Consider the following 10,187-nt stretch of genomic DNA (forward strand, 5'->3'; position numbering starts at 1 on the left):
CTGGATAGCCCCTTAGGAATAAAAGAAGGGTTTGTCCTTAAAGAAACTCTGTCTTGGTGGAAAATGATGAAAGGCTCCACTGCCAATAGTGCCTGTAGTTCTGAGACTCATCGTGCTCAGGTTATTGCCAGAAGCAGAGCAGTTTTCCATGATATATATTTTAATTCTTCTAAATTAGCTGGCTCAAAAGGAGGGAAAGTGAGCTTTTCCAAGACAAAACTGAGGTCCCAAGTAGGTGTTGGTGCTCTCCGGGGAGGTCTTATGTTTTTAGCCCCTCTGAGGTACTGCTTTAGCAAAGGATGAGAGAAAATAGGAGGATCTGTGTTGTAATGAGCCGAGATGGCAGAGGCGTGGATCTTAATGGATGAGAAGGATAGTCCTTTGTCCAGCATCTCAGTTAAGTATTGTAGTATCTGAGGAATGTTAGAGACAAGAGGGTCAAGGCTTTGAGCCTGGTTCCAGCCACAGAATCTCTTCCACTTTTCTGAATAAGATTTCCTGGTGCTAGGCCTCCTGGAATCCAAAATGACATCCATGACAGCTTTAGAGAGAGGTGTTGTCTGTTTGGCTAATGAATCTGCCATGCAGCCAGGTTTAAGGTTTTGAGCTGACTGTGCGGGATCTGATTGTTTTGTTGAGTCAGCAGGTGTGGAATTTGATGCAAAATCCAAGGTGGGCCTTGAGCTAAGTTCTTCAAGACCGGGTACCAATGCTGGCGTGGCCAGTCTGGAGCAATCAGAATCATTTGTGGTTTTTCTTGTCTGGCTTTTAGAAGTACCTTTGAAAGGAGAGGCAGAGGTGGGAAGGCATAAACGTTTAGGCTTTTCCAGGTGAACGAAAGGGCATCCACTTTCCATGCTTGTGTGTGATAAGTCCTTGTGCAGAATTTTTGTAGTTGGCAATTCAGAGGGGAGGCAAAAAGATCTATGTCCGGGCACCCCCATTTTTGCATTATCATGCTGAAGACTTGTGGATTTAATTTCCACTCATGAGGATCCATGATGTTTCTGCTTAAGTCGTCTGCCAGAGTATTTTTCTTTCCTGGCAGGAATTGTGCTTGCAGATGAACTTGATAAGTTAGAGCTGTGTTCCACAAGGTCATGGCTTGTCTGCATAGGGAGTAAGAATGAGTGCCCCCTTGCTCAGGTACCACATTACTGTGGTGCTGTCTGTCTTTAATAATAATTGTCCTGGATACAGAAGGTCCTTGAAAGCTGTTAGGGCATTTTGTACAGCCAACATCTCTTTTTGATTGATGTGAAGATGCATTTGGTCTGTGGTCCATTTGCCCTGAATACATTTTCCTGCCATGTGGGCTCCCCAGGTGTAATCCTAAGCATCTGTAGTTAAAGTCTGCCTGGCTGTGGGAAGAGTGAAAGGCTGAACCTTGCTGAGGTGACAAGCCTGTGCCCACCATCGAAACTCCTGTTGTAGGCAGGGAATTAGTGGTATTACTGTTTCCAAGCTGTGAGAGTGTTGAGTCCAAACACTTTTTAGGTACTATTGTAATTTCCTCATATGCAGTCTGGCATATGGAATTAGTAGTATGCAGGATGCCATGAATCCCAAGGCCTACAGAATTTTTCTTGCAGGGAATTGGGACTTTGCTGCCATCAATTGAAAATACTGAGTCAGTTGTCCTTGTTTGTCTGGCGTGAGATAAGCCATCTGGGCCGTTGTATTTAAGCTGGCACCCAGGAATATTATCTCTTGTGAGGGCACTAGTTTTGACTTCTTTTCGTTTACTGTGTACCCTAGGCAAATTAACAACCTTTTTACAAACGCCAGATGCTTTAGAAGAATGTCCTTGCTCTCTGCTTGTATCAGGCAGTCGTCCAGATATGGATATATTTGAATTCCTTTTTGTCTGCAAAATGCAATTACTGGTGCCAGGCACATTGTGAAGACCCTGGGCGCAGTAGATAAGCCAAAGGGCAGTGCAGAGAATTGGTAGTGCATTGAACCAGCTATAAATCTGAGGTATCTTCTGCAATTTTGTCTGACAGGGACATGCAGGTATGCCTCTTTGAGGTCCAAAGTAAAAGCCAGTCTTTCTTGCCCATCATGGGAAGGAGCTGCTGTAGTGTCAACATTTTGAATTTCGGAACATCCAGGTAAGTATTTAGAGTAGAAATGTCTAGTATGGGTCTCCAGGCTTTGTCCTTTCTGGGGACCAGGAAGAGTCTTGAGTAAAATCCTTGTCCTTGTTCCTGCTGTGGCACTTTTTGAATAGCTCTCATGTCCATGAGGGCTGTAATTTGCTTTTGTGCCTCTGCCCATTGATTTTGTGGCAGGTCTGGCATTCCTTTTAGCCTTGGTAAAGTGTGAAAGTGGAACCTGTAACCTTGAGACAATACTCAGCACCCATTTGTCTTGGGTGATTGCATGCCAGTTTTGTGAAAAAAGTGCTAGTTTCCCCCCTAAGGGAGCTGCCAAAAGGGAAGAGCTTGGCATTGGAAGGGGGAAGTCATTTGGACTGTTTCTTGTAAGGTTGTGACTTGTCCCCACCTCCTTTTGGGGTTGAAGCACCCCACTGTCGTGGTCTGTAAGTGCCTTGGGGATGAGATCTGCCTCTTGGGCGTCTGTATCTGCCTCGTTGTGGCATGTCTGACACTGGAAAGGACACATTTTTAGAAGGCCAATTCCTGCTAAATCGAGGTGGCTGTACCTGTAAGAAATCCTTCACTGTTTGCATAGATTCTGCCTTATCCTCCACTTTCTTTAATACCTCTTCTGCCTTAACACCAAATAAAATATCTTGCTGTAAAGGAGCATCCAATAATTTTGCCTTAACATGATCTGGTAAACTTTGTTCTTTTAACCAAGCATGCCTTCGAATCACAGATCCTGCAACTGCTGCTCTACAAGAAGCTTCTAATGAATCAAAACCACATTGCAAAGTATGCTTTCCCACTTGTTCAGCTGCATGCAATAAATACTGCATTTCCTTATAATCAAGTTGTTCTGCACTTGTACTCATTTTCTGTTTTAACTGAGACAGTAAATATTGTTGCCATTTAAGCATGTGAAACTGGCAATTTAAAGCCCTCACTGCTAAAGTTGCAGAGGTGTAAACTTTCTTCCCCCATCTGTCTAATGCTCTAGAATCCCCGTCAGAGGGAACTGGATTTTTAGCTGTGGAAGCCTTTACCCCTTTGGGACCCTGGGAAATAGTTTCTGGGTCAGCAACAGGGTTATTATAAAGAAATCTGTGAGAGTCAGGGACTCTGTAGTACCTGTCTGGCTTGACTGGAGCAGGGGGTAAAGAAACAGGATTTAAATGGATTCAGAGAACACATCATCCACAATATCAAACACTGGCGGAATCGCAAGGGGCCTGTGCTGAGGCAATAAAAGAAAGTCTCTGAGCCTTTTCTTGGATTCTGAGTAATCCTGGCCCTCCCAATGGAAATGCTCCCTCATGGTATGTAAAGTTTCCCCAAAAGAGTAATCCTCAGGAGGAGAGGCTGAAGGAATTGATTCTTCAGCATCAGAGTCCTCATAGGGGGGTAGAGAGTATCCGTGGTCTGAAGAGGAATCAGAATATATAGAAAACTGGTCACAGGAATCATAGTTTGTATGCTGCCTAGGCCTTTTATCAGGAGGGGGATGGGAACCCCTGATCAGAGTAATTAAGTCTTCGGCCATTTTGAGCATCTGCTTTTTTGGCATGGAGGCTGTCCAGGTGAATGCTGTACTTGCTTCTTTGTCTTTAATGTAGTTTTAGACTTGGCTGTAATTGCAATGGTAAGTTGTGAAGGTCTGAAAATACCCTCAGAAGCCGATGCCTGCTCAGCAGCTTCGGACCCATCCGGAGGGGTAGTCTCTCCATAGGCCCAACACCTTGAGTATCCAGAGGCCTAGGTACCGCCACGTTGGAGTCAGTCGTGGCCTGTGGCTCTGAGGTAGCGGGTGTGAGGGGCTGCGAAAGCACCTCACTGAGAACCGGCAAACCGGCGACTGGCCTAGAAGAGGCTTCGTTGTCAGTTTTGGGCCTCGGATGCCTGTCCTTATCCTTATCTTTGCGTTTTTTGTGAATTCCGTCGGTTGTTCCGACAGCATGGTATAATTAAACTTTCGGCCAAAGTAATGGCGAGCAAAACCAAACAGACGTTTAATAGTGCGTTTGTTAAATCTAGCACAAAACCGACAACTAGTGACGTCGTGATCTGGGCCTAGGCATGGAATACAGTAAGAATGGAAATCCTTATGAGGTATTTGCTTCCCACAAGAAATACAATTATTAACTTTTACTGACATCGGTCTGAGGCAAGAAAAAAGTTTCCCCAACGAGGTACTTAGCTTTATTGAGGACTTCGGATCTGAAACTCGAACACAAAAATCTCATGAGTCGGCCGACTGGCACTTGCGAACTGCTTCTGCTTCAGGCACCACACGGCAAGAAAGACTAAAGAAAATGGAGTCAGCCGCTTCTTTTATACCCCTGACGACCTGATGTCAGGGTGGGGGCGACAGCAGCCGACGCAGGACCCAAGACTTTGGAATTCAGGCCGGTTGAGGACAACCTGCCAGCAGGATTACCCAAATGTAATGACTGCAATAGTGAAACATGAAGGACATCCAAGATAGTGAGGAGTTAGAAAGGTTAATTGAAACTAGTTTGGAAACAGTTTGTGGGAAACAGTATTGAAGGCTTTGAATAGATCAAGAAATATGCAGGAGACTAACTCATCACAGGCTAGTGCAGAGGTATTTATGAAGGATATAAGAGCAGTAGCAGTACTATGTTTTGGACGAAAGCCATGCTGAGAGGGAGCAAGAAGATTTTCTTGGAGGAGGCGATCAAGGAGCTGCTTGTGAATGCATTTTTCCAGTATTTTTGACAGGGCAGACAGGATGGCAACAGGCCTGAAATTAAAGGGATCAGTTGCACTGTCACCTTTGTGGAGGGGAATGACAGAATTTTTTTCAAGATGTTAGGCACAGTGTTTTCCTGAATGGGAAATAGGGAAGGCAATAAAGTTGGCAGCAATTTTAAGGAATTGTGGAGCTAGATTATCAACTGACGGAGAACAAGTTTTAAGCTTAGAGAGAAGGGACTTGATATAGATTGTAGAGACACGTTTGAGAGAAAAGACGGAAGAATGGGTGGAAATAGAGGGTGTAGGACTGTGGATATTTTTAGTCAGAGTGCGGATAGAGTTCTGTGGGAGAGCTGTACTAGGGCAGGGGTTGGGGGAAGATGGGCATCCAGGATGTTGTAGCTTGTTTACAGATTGAGACTATGCTGAAGACCTGGAATTGACTGGAGAGATTACTCAGGGAACTAACATCTCAGGAAAAAAGAGGACATAAGTGGAGCTGAAGAATGGCAGCGCTTCAAAACACCATGTGTAAGAACTGCAGAACAGGTACGTGGCTGAGTGAGGTACAGAAATAAGGTACATAAGGAAATCTGCTGGTGGAATGCAAAAAGCCAGGAGTCATCAAAAGAAAGCAGCAGGCAGAAAAAATTGGAAGACAGAACAGACAGACCAGGTAAAGAAGGAACACTGGTTGGCCAACACAAAGGCTAAAGAGGAGGTGCAACAGCAAAGAAGGATCAGAGGCACTCTACCAACTTACAGGAAAGGACTCTGTAAAAGGCACAAAGAAACTATTAGGTTTGCAAGGCAAAGACAGAAAGACAAAAAAGACCGCCAGTCACAATTCATAAGGGATGCTAGTAACCTGTGCAACATCACTCAGGAAATAGGATGGAAGGAGTACTTTCAGCAGCTTCTGAATGAAGAAAACCCCACAGAAGCTGCACTGCCCAAAACATAGCAAACGAAGAATGATGAGCCCACCCTAGAAGTAGTAAACACAGCACTGAAGAAAACAGTCAGGAAAGCAGCTGGCTCAAATGAGGTCACAACAGATATGATCAAGATGCTGGATGAAACAAGGGATAAACGGACCCCGAGAGTACTCATAGTAGTATGGAGAGAAAGGCGTATCCCTGATAACTGGACAGTAAGCATACTAATGCCATGTACAAGAACAAAGGGGTCATCCGCAGTAAAGAGGAACCAAACTCCTGTCACATCATGAAAGTTCTGTATAGGATGATTAATAAACGAATATGAAGAGTAGTTAAAAGTAAGTTGGGAGATGAACAGTTCTGATTCAGATCAGGATGCAGCACAACTGATCCAGTGTTTGCAGTGGGACAGAGAGATGTGGAAAGAGTAACTAGGCATTCCTAGACTTGGAGAAATCATAGGATAAGGTACCAAGAAAGCTGATTTGGGAAGTCCTACAGTGGTTCAAAATCCCATAAACATTAGTAGAATTAGTGCAGGCTATGTAAAAGGACCCAATGACTCATGTATGAGCAGCTTTCAGTCCCACAGAAGGGTTCGGAGTGGGAGTGGGTGTGTATTCGGGATCAGGTTTGAACCTACTCTTGCTCATACCAGTGACGGACTACATTAGCAAGCAGGCAGGAGAGGACAAATCAACAAAGCAGCTATATGCAGACAATGTGGAATTACAGGCAGAGTGAGCAAAAAATTCAGCAAACAGGCAAATGAAATGCAAAAGTAAAGGCACATGGGATGAAAATGAGTAAAGATTAAGAGAGTTGAAATAGCAGCAAATGGGGGAATCCGAAGATGAGAACTGAGATAGAAGGGAAATGGTACAGCAGGTTAACAGCTTATAATATCTGGGAGGGGTGGTTGAGAAGGGAAGTCTGAAAAAGGAGGTCAAAGCTAGAATTAGAGGGGGCTGCAGCCAACTGGTACATAGTGTAAGGGGTAGTGTATTACAGAAGAATGCCAAACAAGCTGAAAAATAAGGTGTACAAAACAGTGGAGTGACCAGTACTACAGTATGGTACAGAAACCTGGACAGTAAAGGCAGTGCAGTTGAGGAAGCTAGAGGTGATAAAGATCAAACGTCTGACATGGTGGTAGGATGCACACCGTGGGGCAGTCAAACAAATGAGGATATCAGAGCAGAAGTCAAAGCAGCTCCACATGCAAAGAAGGTCAAAGACAACAGATTACAGTAGTTTGGTCATGTGCAGAAAAGCAAAAGACAATCTGGTGATGATGACATGGAGCAGGCAGGAAGAAGGGAAAAGAAAACGAGGGCATCCAGCAACGAAACTGATGGCCTGTGAGACAGAGGACATGCGACAGCCAGGCATGACCAGTGAAGGTGAGAGAGTGGCACTGAATTGAGAGAGCTTATGATAGTTGACATGACACCTCAAACCCCTTGTAGAAAGTGGGAAAAAGGGGAATCATGACGATGGCAAGGCATGTAATAGTCTGTGGACTGACTGCCTAATACTTATCGACAGCATTATGGCCTCTGAGATGAGTAGGTGCTGACCTTACCAACCATATTTTAATACAAAATCGGTAAAAGTGGTACAGTGATTTCATCAGGTCAACCAAGACTGATTTAATCTTAATAAAACACTGTCCAGTGGCACTGTACTTGTATTACAGCAGCTACCTTTGTGATTAATTTTTCATTAAGAAAAATCACTGCTCCCACCACACATTAGCACCTTAGATGCATAACAAACTGACACAAGTAGGAAATCAAAAAGAAAAGAAGAAATATAGGAATACAGATGAGGTACAGATCAAGTCGGTTGAAATCAACAATGAAAGCTAAGAAAAACTACATAAATGTGGCAGACTGAAAGAGGAAAAATAACCCTCATTTGCCATTAGACTCTATTACACACAATTAACTTCTGTAACATAACTTTCCACAGCCTACTTAACACATTGTGTGCGTCTGTGTGTGCGCGTGTGTGTATATGTATATATATATTTATATATCAAATAGTTTTTACCCACAAAGCAATAATGAATATGAGCTCAGACCAAGAATACAGAAAGCGCCTTACCATTTTCATTATGCCGATCTTGAACCAAATGCTGATAGACAGAATCTGGTACTTCGGACTGACGATAGTACCACTTTACACTCATTAAGAGATGGTCCCGTTTACTCTGCAATTATAAAGTATCATAACAGGGAAAAAATTAGAACAGGTTATAAAAACGGTCAAAAGCAAACATTTTAAATGTTGCTAATGCTTAAACTGCAACACAATTAAGACAGCTAAACATGAAATGGTCATGCACATCCTCTGCCAAAACATATACCAGCATATGCATCAAACTATTAACCTAGACAGAGACTAAAATGAAATGATACCAAGGGTTAAATTCTTAGTAGGATGATGAAACGCAATGGACCACAACAATTAGAACTATAAAAGAAGCTCAACAAACCAAAAATATATGCAAGCAGTTAGGGTCCTTAAGTTCTTACCACCACCCCAAATATGATTACAACCTGCCCAGGGGGGGGATGAATGATTTTACGCACTCCACCCAGTGAAGGGCAGGTGAACAGACACACACACTTGAGTTCTCTGCACATATGTCTTCAAAGAGGCAGTGTAATGTTACCTTAATTGAGTATAATTTTGTATAATGTTTATCCATCTTAAACTGAATGCACCTGGCATCCTCAATACTTAAACTTTATAATCTGCATTTAACTGTATTTTTCCTTATTTAGTTCTGTTAATTGGAGCTTTTCTCCCCAGGCCTCCACTGAAAAAGGATGTGTCCAGTCAGACTTTCCAAGTAACACAACGTAAAATAAATACAAATTCCATCTTCACCAAGAATGATGACTACATTAAAGGCTAAAATATCACGCTTCAAAAATTGGCATCTTTCCAGTGGGATCAAGGGTACATCCCCACAGCACAAAATAGTCAAGACACTCAAAACTGACATCTTTTACATTAGGGATACCCTGCAACTATCACCCCTCTGTTGTCTTAAACTGGCAAACTCTTGCTACCAGTAACCATACGAAATGTCAGAACTCTCTCTAACAAGCCTTGTAATACTGAGAATGAATGAGCGAAAAAAAGAACTTACATATACAAAGACTCAGATGGCCATTTCTCAGAATACTCCCTTTTCTCAGACATATGGAAATCTTACAGTTGGTGAGTATGTACATATATCTATCTATATATTCACACACATACACACAAAAAACTTATATATATATATATATGTGTGTGTGTGTGTGTATATATATATATATATATATATATACACACACACACACATATATATATATATATATATATATATATATATACATACACATACATATATCATATATATATACACACACACATATATATATATATATATATATATATATATATATATATACACATACATACAATATATATATATACACATACATACAATATATATATATACACATACATACAATATATATACACCCACACATATAATATATATATATATATACACACACATATAATATATATATATATATATATATATATATATATACACACACATATATAATATATATATGAAACAACAACCGACTAAACTATAGAAGAAAATCTCAGATACAAATCAAAAACTTCTGTAACTCAAAACAAAAATGTGAAGAAACCACACCAAGCCGAAACTGTTGCTTAGCGCTTTCGTTTATTGTTACATCGAACTTCTTCAGAGCTTATAATAATCTTCAAAAAGAGAAACAGTGTTTAAATACTTTGCACACCACTACAAAAAATCTTCAAGGTTAATGTAAACAATGCTGTTGAGTTTAGGACCAATAACAGTGAATCTCAAGTTACTAGTACACAATAAAACTACTAGGACAGGAAAGGTGTGGCTGGGCTGCTAGCCAAACCACTTCAAAGCACATTTAACATTTAAGTTTTCATTCAGCCCTGGGGCCATTTCAGCATTTAATAACAACTGCCACCTTAGTTCTTTCAGTTCAAGCAGTGTTTCACAGTCCCCAAAGAACTGGTCCACTTGTTCAAGAATAAAAAACTTGAATTTAGTAAATGAAACACAAATTGCACTGTGTCTGCCTAAAGCATTGTTGTTGTCTTGTGCCCTGATGGCTGCTAAATGCTCTTTTACCCTGTCTGAAAGTTTCCTAATAGTTTTCCCTACATAGAATGACTGACAAGACTCACAAATTGCAGCATAGACTATAAAAGATGAACGGCAGTTAAAATGATTATTGAATTTGACCTTAATGTCACAGTGTTGAAAGCAGTAATGCAACCCTGTGAAAATAAAAGGACAAACAACACAGTTATTACACATAAACATGCCTTTAGTGTCACTCAGGGT

At 41.5% G+C, this 10,187-nt stretch overlaps 1 protein-coding gene across 6 annotated transcripts in view; it reads right to left on the minus strand.

Annotated features, from left to right (window-relative positions):
* Positions 1–10,187, minus strand: part of RERE (arginine-glutamic acid dipeptide repeats) — a 3,515,893-nt gene that overhangs the window by 2,050,968 nt on the left and 1,454,738 nt on the right. For all 6 annotated transcript variants that reach the window (XM_044063104.1, XM_044063103.1, XM_044063106.1 and 3 more), the window contains exon 5: positions 7,874–7,979. In XM_044063104.1, coding sequence (XP_043919039.1) covers positions 7,874–7,979 — 106 coding nt within the window. The remainder of the gene's footprint in view (positions 1–7,873; positions 7,980–10,187) is intronic.

This window comes from Protopterus annectens, chromosome 2.part1 (assembly GCF_019279795.1).
Source record: "Protopterus annectens isolate FY-2018-M chromosome 2.part1, PAN1.0, whole genome shotgun sequence".
Taxonomy (NCBI): domain Eukaryota; kingdom Metazoa; phylum Chordata; order Ceratodontiformes; family Protopteridae; genus Protopterus; species Protopterus annectens.